The following is a 13,239-nucleotide window of genomic DNA, read 5'->3' as shown; positions in this document are numbered from 1 at the left end:
CCATATGATGAGAGAATGAGTCAACTGGGACTGTCCAGAGTTTAGAAGGATGAGAGGTAATTTCACCAAAACATACAAAATTCTTAAAGGGCTTGACAGGTTAGATGCAAGCAGGGTGTTTCCCCTGCCTGAGGAGTCCAGGACCAGGGGGCACAGTTTGAGAATAAGGGGTGGGCTGTTTAAGACTGAGATGAGGAGAAATGTCTTCACTCGGACCATGGTCGACCTTTGGAATTCTCTACCCCAGAGAGCCACAGAGGCTCAGACCTCGAGTCCTGGACATCAAGCGAATTAAGGAATATGTGGAGTAGTGCAGGAGAATGGCAATGAGGTGGAAGGTCAGCTATGATCTTGATGAATGGCAGAGCAGGCTTGAAGGCTCTTTTTCCTTCTTCTTATGTTCCAACCATCCCCACCTTTGGACGGGAAAGGTTTAGAGGGATATGGGCTAAACGCGGGCATCTGGGACTAGCTTAGATGGGGCGAAGGGCCTGTTTCTGTGCTGTACTACTCTATGACTCCTGACTCCTTCAAAGTACAACAAATGCAGAAATGCAGAGTATATGATCGATAGATTAACCTGAGAGCCCCTAGACATTATTCAACCTTTTCCCCCCATATTCTAACAGAATTAGTTTGGCCACGTACCATCCTATTCATCAGAACCACCAGGCATGTGATCTTAGACAACATGTACAGTATCATGTATAATAAGACCCAATTTTAAGGGTGGGGGGTCGTTTGAGGCAGAAGGTTCAGCCACAAATGGGCACCCCCATCTATGTCAGCGGCAGAAGACCTGGGAACCAGTGAAGCTCAAGATCCTGAGAGGGGGACAGGGTTGAGGAAGAAATCATTGCTGCACAGAACTGCACGATCAGATCAATAGTTCAGTCACTACCATGTGAATTTTATTCTTCTAGGTCTATTTTGATCAAAATGTTATTTGTCCAAAGAAAGACTGGAGTCGCAAATCAAAATGATTGCTCAAACCAGTTTGTGAAAAAAAGATGGTGAGCAAGTTGATTGGACACTTCTTCCGTTGACTGATGATTGGTGGATGTTTTCCAGCTAAATTGAAGTGCTGATTGCTTTGTTTCAACTCTCATTGTTGATTGAAAGCAGTTTCAGACTGCCTGCTCATCTCAGGCAGGAACGTGAGGCAGTTGTGACGCCTCTCCTGAAGCGTTGTGTCCCAAAGAGACAGAGGTTGTTGTAAGGAACAGGGTGGAGAGAGGGAGATGTAAAGAGGGAGAGGGAGGCACAGGGTGGGAGGCAGGAAAGCGCAGTGAGAGAGAGGAAAGCAGGGAGAGAGGTGAAGAGGGGAGGAGAGAGAGAGAGGAAGACAGCAATGGAGGGGGATTGAGAGAGAGCAAAAACAAAGGAACAGTGAGATAGGCTGTGGAGAGAGAGAGCAGCAGATTCTACAATTATAAATATTCCTCTTTGTTAAATGTTTTCTACTTATATAAATTATTAAGTGGATTGCAGTACAAAGATCTCAGAATTGGCTGCAGTAATCCATGGGTTATGGAAGTTCTGATTCACATGCAATCTGAGCCAAAGGATAACATTTCTTGGCTCGGTGGTTAAAGCAGTTGTCAGGATTCAAGAGGATTAGTTAATGTACTTTGATATTTTGGCATCATAATACAGTTAAAAGCTTTAAACCTCCTAAGGAGAGCAAACTGCTCACATTATACAAACCAACTAAAAACAGGTGTACTATCCTTACTAACAGTATGATGTCCTGTATAAGAGTCCAGGAAACAAATAAATAAAGCCTCCTTCCTTGCATTGGTAATGGGACATACAACTGGTCCCCTCAGCTCCACAGGACTGGGTCAATTCAATCACACGGGGCTTGACTGGATAGATGCAGGGATGATGTTTCTCCTGGCTGGGATGTCTAGAACCAGGAATTGCAGTCTCAGAACAAGGGGATGGCCATTCAGACGAGAAGAAATTTCTTCACTCAGAGGGAGCCAGAGCACCTCCTGCCACCACCGTCACAGAGGACATGGTGGCGTATCAGCTAAAGATGAACATTACCTGGAGAGCTGTCAGAATGGGAACCCTGCTGTCCAAACGAAGGAGGTGCATTGTGGCACTGAGGTTCAATCCGTAAGCTCATCCTCAAACAGGGAGCTGGCCTCTCCTCCTCTCCAGCTCGGCAGTATAGAGTCGTAGAGTTGTACAGCACAGAAGCAGGCCCTTTCCCCAACATGTCCATGCTGGCTGTTGTACTTGTGTTCACTAATCCCATTTACTCATGTACACTAATCCCACTTACCCACATTGGGTCTGTAGCCTTCTATGCCTTGGTGATTCAAGTACTTGTCTAGATGCTTCTTAAATGTTGAGTCTCTGCCTCCACCACCCCATTCCAGATTCCAACCCCCCTCTAGGAGAAAAAAATTCCTCCCTCAGATTCCCCTCTAAATCTCTTACCTCTCACCTTAAACCTGTGCCCTCTTGTCTTAGACATCCCCACCAAGGGAAAAAGATTTTTACTATCTACCCCCCTCATGATTTTGCACACCTCTATCAGGTCACCCCTCAGCCTCCTCCACTCCAGGGAGAACAAACCTAGCCTATCCAATCTCTCCTTATAACTCTAATGCTCCATCCCAGGCAATATCCTGGTGAATCTCCTCTGCACTTTCTCTGGTGTAATCACATCCTTCCTATAGTGACGTGACCAGAACTGTATACAATCCTCCAGCTGTGGCCGAACCAGTGTTTTGTAGAGTTGTACCACAACCTCGCAGCTCTATGCCATGGCCAATGAAGGCAAGCATCCCACAGGCCTTCTTCACCACCTTATAACCACTGAGCCCTCAAACCAGCCAGATTTTCTGCTCCATCAGAAGCAGTCCCGAACATTGCTCACAATTACAACAGTCCGCGGTATCAAATCCCAAAGTGGCACCCGAGGCCTCGCACCAAGTGAGCACGCTCATACGAAGTGGCAGAGCGGAGCTGTGGAAACCGCTTGCCATCCCGCCTGCTTCCTGATAACCTCTCACAGAATCCACTGGGCAAGCACTTACTGTGAACAGGCTGGGGCGTCGCTTCGAGTGTTTGCGGACAGAACCAGGGGTCCCGGAAACTTGAGAGATGTCGGTTGCCAGTTCCCGGTGACTGATGTTTGGAGTGGAGGGAAGGGATGAGGAATACTCACTCATGTTGCCACCATTGCTTGCCTGCAAAAGATATAGTGGGTTGGGGAACCAAGAAAAAAGGATTAACACGGCATCAGCTCTAAAATCAGAAAGATTAAGCATTCTTTCTCCAAGCCACCCAGAATTTGAAGATAGCTAAATGTACATCCCAATGGAAATTCCACTCATAGAGCGATTCTGTACCATGGGCCAAGACTACAGGTGCTGAGGGAATGCCTCCTTGTACCTACACACTGGTTTGTTCATTAAGCCCACACAAAACTATTAAAAAGAACATGATTTTTGTTATACGTCCACCCTTGATATACTGTGAGAGGCCACGGGCAGCCCGCATGCACTCATTTGATTCGTGCTTTGTGACGCCAAAGGCCTGTGACTTCCTGCTGGGCACACCTCTTTTCCGAACCTTTACACCAAAGTCTAGGTATAGTTAAAAAACAAACTGCTGGAGGAACTTAGCAGGGTCTTGACCCGAAATGTCGACCTCCACAGATGCTGCCTGACCCGCTGAGTTCCTCCAGCATTTAGTTTTTTTTTGCTCCACATTACAGCATCTGCAGTCTCTTGTGTCTCCAGATATAGTTAAGCCTGATACATAGAGTGAGGTATCAAGGGGACTGGCACTACACAGGCTGCTCACACGCCATCACAGAGCACACGAGGGAACTCCAGAGATCGGCAGACCCAGCCGCTACAAGGAGTTACCAGAGGAGGTCGGAGAGGAGAATCCACAATTCTGTATGCGGGGTTCAGTGTTACTGGTGGGATGGGGCAGGGAGTGGCAGCAATGCACTCACTCGCCGGGTTCTCCTTGGCTTCTCATCAATTTTTAAAAAAAATTTATTTGCTCACAGAATGTGTGGTAGGCATTTATTGCCCATCCCTAGTTACTCCTGAACAGTGGCTTGCTGGGCCTTTTCAGAGGGCAATGAACAGCTAACCATACTACTGAGATTCTGGTGTTTACAGGACATTGGTGAACCAGGTGAGCTTTGACAACAATCCAGTGGTTTTATGATCACTATTAATGACACTAACTTTTAATATTCCAGATTGATTTTAATTACTCAAATTAAAATTTTCTAGCTGCCATGGTGGGTTTTGAACTCATGTCCATGGATTTAGTAGTGCAGTCCTCTGGAGGCAAGTCTAGTAACTTAACCACTGTGCTACTGTATACTGACAACAGCAGATTAATGATCAACTGGTTCCTGGCACCCATGGGGACTTCTTCAGGGTCAGGATATCTGTAGGATGACCCACTTAGTGAAGGAAGTTTGGAATGAGTCAACTCCCTGTGGCAATACTGGAGTCAGACCTGTCCACGATACTCTCCGGTTGTTCAGTTTGCCTGAATGGTTAGGGGTAAAGGTAGACATATGTCTGATGGCCACAATTCATTCCACTAAGATGATGGTAACCCTGCACAGCACCTCAACAGATGAACTGGTGACTAGACGCCATTGATGCTCTCAGTGCAGTACCGAGGGAATGCTGCACTGTCAGAGGTGTCACCATTTGTCTGAGATGTTAAACCAAGGCCCTTTGTAAGTGAATGGATCTCACAGCATCACTGAATTGGAGCAGGGATTCTCGCAGTGTCCTGGGGCAGATATTTATCCCTCAAGCAACATCAACAAGACAGACGGTCTGGTCATCATCACATCGCCGTCTGTGGGAACTTGCCATGCTGTAGTTCCCACTTCACAACAACCTCAACTTCAAGAGTACGTCAGTGGTTGTAAAGTACTTTGGGATGTCCTGAAAGGTACAGCATAAACCCAAATCTTCCTTTAAACCAGTGGCTAAACTCCAACAGTACTCCAGCATGCAATTGGACTTACCCAAGGCCAGATCCTGCCAACCTGTGGATAACCTCCTGCAATTTAGAATGAGTGAGGATGTGCACTCCACACTGGGGAAAGAGAACCTCCACCAGTGCAGATTGCTCAGTAGTTTGGTTTGGAGGCTCTTAAACAATGACAATGGCTTGACACACAGCTGCCCAAAAAACATCGTGCAAATATTGATTCAAATCAGTCCCAAGGCACTGACATGGACTGATCTGCCAGGGCTTACACTGATTAATTGATTGAAGAACATATCCTGCATCCTATTGATCCACAGCAGCGGAGAGCTACATAGCCCATTATTAATCCTTAATGGCAAACAGAACAGGTTTGATTTTCAGCCCAGGGGTATATCAAACATAATCACCACTTGGTTTGCTGAGAGTTGTGTGACACCTTAATTACACACCTGGATCCAAGGTGCAAATTGTTAATTTTCCCAAAGCTAAGGGATACACAACACGTGTGATATCAGGGACACTAAATCTCGTCCATGGCTCTTCCTTTGCTGAGCCAGCACAGCTTGGCACGAGTTCAAAGATAGACTTGGATTTTTAAAACGCCTTTCATGTCCTTTCTGGACACTTCAAGATGCTTTGCAACAAATGAAGCATTTATCAAACACATTTTTTTGTTGCAATGTAGGAAATGCAGCGGCCAATTTGTGCACAGCAAGCTCCCACAAACTGCAGTCAGATAATCTGTCTTTAGAATTGCTGGCTGAGGGATAAGTATTGGTCAAGGAACCAGGGAGAACCTCTTCAAGATAATGCCATAGGAGTTTTTCACACAACCACAGAGGGCAGGTGGGTGCCTTGGTATCACATCTCATCCAAAAGATGGTTCCAAATTGAATTTGAAAGGGATAGCCTTGCACATTAGCGCAGTGGATAAGAACATAAGAACATTACACAAGAATGTAAGAATCAGGAGCAGGAGTAGATTATTTGGCCTTTGAGACTACTCCAGCACTCATGGCTAATCTTTTACCTCAGTGTCATCTTTCTGCTTTATTCCCGTATTCCTTGATTTGTTTAATGTCCAGAAATGCAAGTCCTTCCCACACACCGAATAATTAGTTACTCCAGTGCTGGCACCCTGCAGGAGGTCTGTATGGGCTTATTTAAGGAAGGATCTTAGTGCACCGGATGCAATTCAGAGAAGGTTACTAAACTAATGCCTGGAATGGGTGAGTTGTCATTTGAGGAAAGGTTGGACAGGTTGGGCTTATATACGCTGGAGTTTAGAAGAGTGAGAGGGGACTTAAGATTTAATGACTCATAGAGTAGTCGTACAGCATGGAAACAGGCCCTTCAGCCCAACTCATCCATGCTGACTAAGGTGCCCAACTAAGCTGGTCCCATTTGCCTGCGTTTGGCCCGTATCCCTCTAAATCTTTCCTATCCATGTACCTGTCCAAACATATTTTAAAATGTCATTATTGTACCTGCCTCAACTAATTTTTCCGGCAGCTCATTCCATACACCCACCACCCTCTGTGGTTCCCCCTCAGGTCCCTTTTAAGTCTTTCCCCTCTCACCTTAAACCCATGCCCTGTAGTTTTTGCTTTCCTTTCCCTGGGTAAAAGACTGTGTGCATTCACCCTATCTATGCCCCTCATGATTTTAAACACCTCTACATACCTCTATAAGGTCAATACACATTGATAAGGACTTAACTGAAACATTACAAGATCCCGAGGGGTCCTGACAGGATGGTGCGGAGAGAATGTTTTCTCTTGTGGGAGAAACTAGACCTAAGGGTCACTGTTTAAAAATATAGGGTTGTCCATTTAAGACAGAAATGAGATGAAACTCTCCCTGTAAGGGTGGTGAATCTTTGGAACTCTCTTCCTCAAGGGGCAGGAGAAGCAGAGTCAGGAGGAGGGTGAAGGATTACCAGGGGCAGGTGGGAATACAAAGCTGAAGTTACAACCAGGTCAGTCGTGATCTTACTGAACGGCAGAGAAGACTTGAGTAGCTGAATGGCTTACTCCTGGTTCCTATATTTGCATGTCCTTGATGTGAAGACCTCCAGGCCCTTTCACATAGAACCTATTGGACAGTTTCCTGGAGCTCCCTGGCAGAGACTGGCAAGTCAGTCAATCACTGGGTCACGACCAATTCGCTGAACGTTTGGGACATAATACTGGTGCTCGATCACTTCCCCCTCTCTCTCACTTTCTCACACTCTCATTCTCACCTGGCTGCTGTGAATGGCTGAGACTGGGGTGGAGCCGGCAGAATGGCTCGGCGAGCTCGGCAGAGACTTGCACGATGTGACAAAAAGGTGCTGCTGCTTCTTAATTGCTGAGACCTTCTGGGCAACTGAAAGAGAAACGAAAGTGAGGGCTCTCGTAAAGTTGAGACACGAAAGATTGCAGATGCTGGAATCTGGAGCAACAAACAATCTGCTGGAGGAACTCAGTGGGTCGAGCAGCATCGGGGGGAGAAAATAGTTGTCAACGTTTTGGGTCAAAACACCGCATCAATCCTGATGCAATGTTTTGACCCGAAACGTCGACAATTTCTTTCCCCCCCTTAGATGCTGTTCGACCCACTGAGTTCCTCCAGCAGGTTGTTTGTTGATCTTGGTAGGCACAGTAGTGTAGCGGTTAGTGTAACGCTTTACAGCGCCAGCGACCCAGGTTCAATTCTGGCCGCTGTCTGTAAGGAGTTTGTACGTTCTCCCCATGTCTGCTTGAGTTTCCTCTGGGTGCTCCGGTTTCCTCCCACATTCCAAAGACATACGGGTTAGGAAGTTGTGGGCATGCTATGTTGGCGCTGGATGCATGGCGACACTTGCAGGCTGCCCCCAGAACACTCCATGCAAAAGATGCATTTCACTGTGTGTTTTGATGTACGTGTGACTAATAAAGAAGTCTTATCTTATCTTTCTTAAAGTTGTTGGTGAGAGGTAATTGGTAATTGGTTTATTATTATCACATGAACCAAGATAAGGTGAAAAGCTTTCGTTTGCGTGCCATCCAGACAGATCATTCCACACGTAAGTATGTTAAGGTATTACAAAAGGGGGAAAAATGTAGAATATAGCATTACAGTTACAGAGAAAGTGCAGTGCAGGTAGACAAAGAAAGTGGAAGGGCCATGATGAGGTAGGTTGAGAGATCAAGATCAAGAGTTCATCTGTAACCATGGAGCAAGGCACAGAAGGACCCTGAAGTTAAATTTGCCAAGCAGTCCACAGAAAGTCAGCAGCTCCAAGTAACAGGATGCCTGTTTGGGATCAAAAATAGAGCAATCATTATCATTGGCTGCTTCACACTTGCCTGTGAAGTCTCTAAAGCTCCCATTGGCTGTCACTGAAGAGGAGCAAGAGACAATAACTTTTCACCCAAATTACTTAATGCACTTGTATGACACAATTTAAAACTGGGTAAATGTTTTGGTACGAATTGTAATGTATTTGGCAATTTATTTGCCCCATGTTTTCACGACTGGCCCTTTAAAAGTGGACTTTGCTAATCTTGTTTAGATCAGTCAAGTTCTTTTCCCCTTAAGGTAGTTTGCAAAGGCGGTGGTTAAGTTTGATGTGGGTCAACATCCTGGCCTTTTGGTGGGCTAACTTCAAGGCAAGGAAATGTACCACATTTTTGGACCCGTTCTGAAACGGTCATCAGAGGTTGGGCAAAACAAACCCTGCAGATTAAAGGAAGGTGCAATTTAAAGACAGATACCAAAAAAAACCAGCAGGCACTAGAAATCTGAAACAAAAGCAGAAAGTGCTGGAAGTACTCAGCAGGTCAGGCAGCACCAGTGGAAAGAGAAACAGAATGAATGTCTCAGGTCCGAGTTCTGACGAAAGGTCTCGGAACTGAAATGTTATCTTTACAATATTTTTACTGAATAGAGTACATGCATCAAATTAATAATCACATATAGTAGTTAGTTAATAAAGGAAGAAAAAATTGAAATATTTTATTATAAAAAAGAATCTACTCCCACTACCAAAACCTGAAGCTGTTAGATGGAAAAAACAACAAGGAAAAACTTTTAAAAACGTAACCGTGTCAGCCAATATCTGCATTTTAGTCCCCAAATCAGAGATTTTGAAAATAATTCAAAAAAGGTCCCCACAGGGTTTGAAAGTCTAGGTTAGATTCAAAAACTAAACAGCGAATCTTCTCTAGATTCAAGTATGACATAACATCCCGTAACCATTGAGCATGAGTAGGCAGAGTAACTTCCTTCCATTTAAGCAATACAGCTCTCCTGGCTATAAGAGAAATAAGAGCCAGAATATGTAAATCAGAAGCCTTCAAAGTTATATCTTTTTCTCCAACAATCCCAAGTAGTGCAGTCAAAGGATTAAGTTTAAAATTTATTTTGAAAAGTACAGAAAAAGTATGAAAGACCTCTGTCCAATATTTTTTAAGACTCTGACACATCCAAAACATGTGAATTAAGGAAGCCACTCCGTTACTGCATTTGTCACAGTAAGGAGATATGTCAGAATAAAAACGGGATAATTTATCTTTAGACAAGTGAACTCTATGGACCACTTTAAATTGAAGGAGAGAATGACGAGCACATAATGACGGAGTATTAACCAACTTGAAAATTTTGTTCCAACTTTCCTCAGAAATTGACATCTGCAAATCTTGTTCCCAAGCGTTTTTAATTTTATCTAGTGGCACCTTACTCATTCCTAGTAATCTGTCATAAATATTAGATATTGAGCCATCCTGAAAAGGTTCCAAATTAAAAATTACATCTAATAAATTCTTATCAGGACTCAAAGGAAAAGATTGTAATTGAGATCAAAGAAAATCTCTAATTTGTAAATATCTAAAAAAATGAGTTTTTGGTAAATTATACTTGGTAGACAATTGTTCAAATGAAGAAAGGTTTCCTCCAACAAACAGATCTTGAAAACAAGTAATACCTAATTTGTCCCACTCTTTAAAAACTACATCAGTCATAGAAGGTTTAAAAAAGTAATTAAAGAAAATGGGACTAGACAAAGAAAAACTCAATAAACCAAAATATTTTCTAAATTGTAACCAAATCCTCAAAACATGTTTAACTACTAAATTATCTGTTAGTTTATTTAATGATATTGGAAGTGAAGAACCAAGCAAAGAGATAATAGAAAAATTTAACAGAATTAATTTCCGAAGAGACCCATACTGGATGAGCCTCTTGATTAATGTAATGTAACCAAAACGTAAGGTTTCGTATATTGACTGCCCAGTAATAAAATCTAAAATTAGGTAAGGCTAAACCTCTGTTCTTTTTAACCTTCTGAAGGTGAACTTTATTTAGTCTAGCATGTTTATTATTCCATATATAGGAAGAAATAATTGACTCAAGGGAGTCAAAGAAAGATTTAGGAATAAAAACAGGTAAAGCCTGAAATAGATATATAAATTTAGGTAAAATATTCATTTTAATAACATTAATTCGGCCAATCAATTATATAGAAAGGGGAGACCAACTTCATAAAACCCTTTTCACATAGTGCAGTAAGGTGAAAAAATTTTCTTTAAATAAATGCTTATAATTTTTAGTAATTGACACCCCCAGATAGGTAAAATGATTTCTTACAATTTTAAAAAGAATATTAATATCAACTGGTACCAAGTTATTCAGAGGAAAAAGTTCACTCTTGTATAAGTTCAATTTGTAGCCTGAAAAATGACTAAAGCGAGAAAGTAAAGAAAGCATAGGAGGTAAGGAGGCTTCAACATTAGATATAAAGAGTAATAAATCATCAGCATACAGAGAAACTTTATGGTTAATATCTCTTCTGGAGATACCAAGGATATCTCTAGATTCTCAGAGAGAAATAGCTGAAGGTTCTAAGGCCAAATCAAAGAGCAAAGGGCTCAAAGGACATCCCTGTCTGGTTCCACATTGAAGTTTAAAAGATTTAGAATTTTGAAAATTAGTAAGAACTTGAGCAGAAGGGGATAAATAAAGTAATTTAATCCATTGGATAAAATTGGGCCCAAAATTAAATTCCTCTAAGGTTTTAAATAAGTAATTCCATTCAATCCGATCAAAGGCCTTCTCAGCATCTAGAGATATCACACATTCCGATATTTCCTTAGAGGGAGAATAAATAATATTCAATAAATGACGAATATTAAAATGAGAATATCGATTTTTAATAAAACCAGTCTGATCATTGGATATAATTGAAGGTAAAATATTTTCCAATCTATGAGCTAGGACTTCAGATAAAATTTTAACATCCACATTAAGTAGCAAAATTGGTCTGTATGAAGCACATTCTGTTGGGTTCTTATTTTTCTTAAGAATAAGTGAAATAGAAATGTTAACTCTGTTTCTTTTCCCACGGATGGTGCCTGACCTGTTGAGTGTTTCCAGCATTTTCTACAATTTAAGGACATATGTTTTTGAAACAGCCAAAATAAGTCCCAAACAAAAATAAGAGGGAGGGTAGATCGTTCGCAGATCCCAAATAGTGTATCAACGATACAATACCCAGTATCAGCAAGAGAAAATCCAGGGGATGACACACTGGCTCATTAACCCCACTCTGCCCAGAAGCCACGTCTGATTATTCTAACTCCTTCCAATTCCTCTTGCTGATATTTTAACAAACACCAATGCCCTAAAGTTACCTCTCAATCAGTGATAAACCGTTAACACATTCCTCCAAATTTCCTACCTTGGTTGAGGCCCTATGTCATTTAAATGGGTTAACAGTATTGAAGAAAATAAAAACGTCTCCAGACCACGAAATGGAAACTGGACAATTCAGCACTCTTGACACAATGCTTCTTCTGACAGGAGCCCAATTAAAGATTGGCTGAGTTGTGGCCTGCAAAATCCACTATGGAGCCCAACCCGCCCTGTAAAGTATCCCTTGGTGTCATCAGTGATAAAAATTAACAACTCCCCCCAGGATTATCAAGCAGATTGCACATAAGACAGAAGTATCAGGGAGGAGAAGATGACAATTAATGAGGAACTGCCACCTCAAGTTGCCCAGACACTTGAGAGAGCTTACCAGCAATCAAGCCGGATCTGGCTTAATATCTAAATCTGCTGACATTTCTGGATCAGTGTGTTCACACACTCAGCTCGTGGAGGGTTTCTGCAGCAAAGCCTTCCTCTCCTAAGCTGTTTGGTTTCTCTCCTTTCTCTCAGGCTTCAGATTTCCTGTCACAGCCACAGTACTACCCAGCGTTCAGCTAATTACTGTCAGCGCTCATCCGCACTCTGCAGACTATTGAGGACCAGAATCCGCTATCAGAGCACAGCAGCTGCTCAGTTTGAGGAACCAGAAGCAAAAGCTGAAGCTGCACTCGCTCATTTGGCTGTTCAGTTTACAAACGGTCCCATCGTACATCAGAACAATCCTGGCTGAGCAGTGAATCCACCCTCCCTGAAATAAAGACTACTTGGCAAATAGAAATTTCTACGTCTTAGCTATCCCTACCTTGCAACAATGACTATAGTTCAATAAAAACAACAACTTCCATTTAAATAGAGCCTGCATTGTCCCGAGGTACTACAACGGAGCCTATAAAAATCTGACACCGAGCCACATTAAGAGGCATTAGGACGATCAAAGTCAGAGGTTCTGAGGAGGGTTTTAATGAAGCCAGAGAGGCTGAGAGGTGTAAGGACTGAAGTCCCGAGTTCAGAGCCCAGGCAGCTGAAGGCACGGCTGCCTGTGGCAGAGCAAGAGGCATCACAGGAGAGCAAGAGACGGGAATTGGAAGGGAGCAGAGATGTCAGAACAGCTTTTAGAGATAGGAAGGGGCAGGACAAGATGGGATGAGAATTTAAAAGCTGAGGTGCTGCCAGCGAGCACGGGGCTGACAGGACTCAGTGCGAGTTAGGAGACATCAGGATATTCAAAAGTGGTCGATTGGCTGTAACGTGCTCTCAGACTTCCCAAGGACATGAAATCCATGCTACAGAAATGCTAAATAAATAAAACTGCAGCTCCTGGAATCTGAACCAAAAACAGAAATGCTGGAACAACTCAGCCAGTCAAGCAAGTTCTTCCAGCATTTCTGTTTTTGCTATAGAAATACTAGTCCTTTCCTTCCTTTCATCCCTCCTGATTTGGGAAGGTGCAAGAGGATGGCCTGTTCTAATGGCAGTTAAGTAGATTGTTCAACTGGTCCCAATCAGTGTTAGTCAAGGTCGGGTTTTACAATGCACCCTGAGTTGTTTTGTGCACTCAGATCTTACAGATGGAAC

The 13,239-nt window shown here is 43.0% G+C and overlaps 1 protein-coding gene across 3 annotated transcripts in view; it reads right to left on the bottom strand.

The window, feature by feature from the left end:
- The window catches only part of LOC127567018 (arf-GAP with GTPase, ANK repeat and PH domain-containing protein 1-like), a 177,224-nt gene that overhangs the window by 32,029 nt on the left and 131,956 nt on the right, over positions 1 to 13,239 (bottom strand). For all 3 annotated transcript variants that reach the window (XM_052009640.1, XM_052009637.1, XM_052009638.1), the window contains 2 exons: positions 7,238 to 7,362; positions 3,054 to 3,206 (listed from right to left, as the gene is read on the bottom strand). In XM_052009640.1, coding sequence (XP_051865600.1) covers positions 3,054 to 3,206; positions 7,238 to 7,362 — 278 coding nt within the window. The remainder of the gene's footprint in view (positions 1 to 3,053; positions 3,207 to 7,237; positions 7,363 to 13,239) is intronic.

This window comes from Pristis pectinata, chromosome X, assembly GCF_009764475.1.
Source record: "Pristis pectinata isolate sPriPec2 chromosome X, sPriPec2.1.pri, whole genome shotgun sequence".
Classification (NCBI taxonomy): domain Eukaryota; kingdom Metazoa; phylum Chordata; class Chondrichthyes; order Rhinopristiformes; family Pristidae; genus Pristis; species Pristis pectinata.
The sequence above is the reverse complement of the archived record's forward strand: the minus strand, read 5'-3'. Positions and strand labels throughout refer to the sequence as shown.